This window comes from Etheostoma spectabile, chromosome 8 (genome assembly GCF_008692095.1).
Source record: "Etheostoma spectabile isolate EspeVRDwgs_2016 chromosome 8, UIUC_Espe_1.0, whole genome shotgun sequence".
Taxonomy (NCBI): Eukaryota; Metazoa; Chordata; class Actinopteri; order Perciformes; family Percidae; genus Etheostoma; species Etheostoma spectabile.
This window is the reverse complement of record NC_045740.1, coordinates 33007393-33007989: the sequence shown is the minus strand read 5'-3', so window position 1 is coordinate 33007989 and position 597 is coordinate 33007393. Positions and strand designations below refer to the sequence as shown.

Below are 597 nucleotides of genomic sequence, written 5' to 3'. Positions count from 1 at the left end.
ACCGCTCTACCACTGAGCCACAGCCCCACGTCAAATCGCCGTGAACTTGTTTTTGGGTGTTCACGTTTTCAAAGACATTAGTCCACAAACTAATGGCTGACGTCACCGTGGCTACATCCACTTCTGTCATACAGTGTACGGGGGGAGTAGAACAAACAGTCCAAAATTAAAGAAACTATTTTATCTTAGCTTTCACACTAGTCTATATCCACAATGTTAAATTAAAGCCTTTATTATACGTGTTGTACGTGTCCTTATTTCACCGAGGGTCGGAGAGAAACGTATTTTAAATTGCTCTGTACGTCTGGCACATATTGCATAACTGACCATATCGTTGACTTGACTTGATCTTTCCACCTCAGGAGAAGATGCCGCTGGCAGTGGTCGGCAGCAACGTGGTAATCGAGGTGAACGGCAAGAAGGTCAGAGGTCGCCAGTACCCATGGGGCGTGGCAGAAGGTAGGTTCACGCAGGTCCACTGTCAGAATGGTAGGACGCGGCTTCCAATTAACTCAAAAATGTACCAGAAAAGAAGAGTGCACACTTTGAAAGTTCACAAGGGGCAGCAGATAAGCTTTTGTGTGTGTGTGTGTGTGT

General features: G+C 45.9%; 1 protein-coding gene across 1 annotated transcript in view; it reads left to right on the top strand.

The window, feature by feature from the left end:
- Positions 1–597, top strand: part of LOC116693484 (septin-7-like) — a 51061-nt gene that overhangs the window by 38932 nt on the left and 11532 nt on the right. The window contains 1 exon segment of the mRNA XM_032522488.1: positions 363–480. Coding sequence (XP_032378379.1) covers positions 363–480 — 118 coding nt within the window.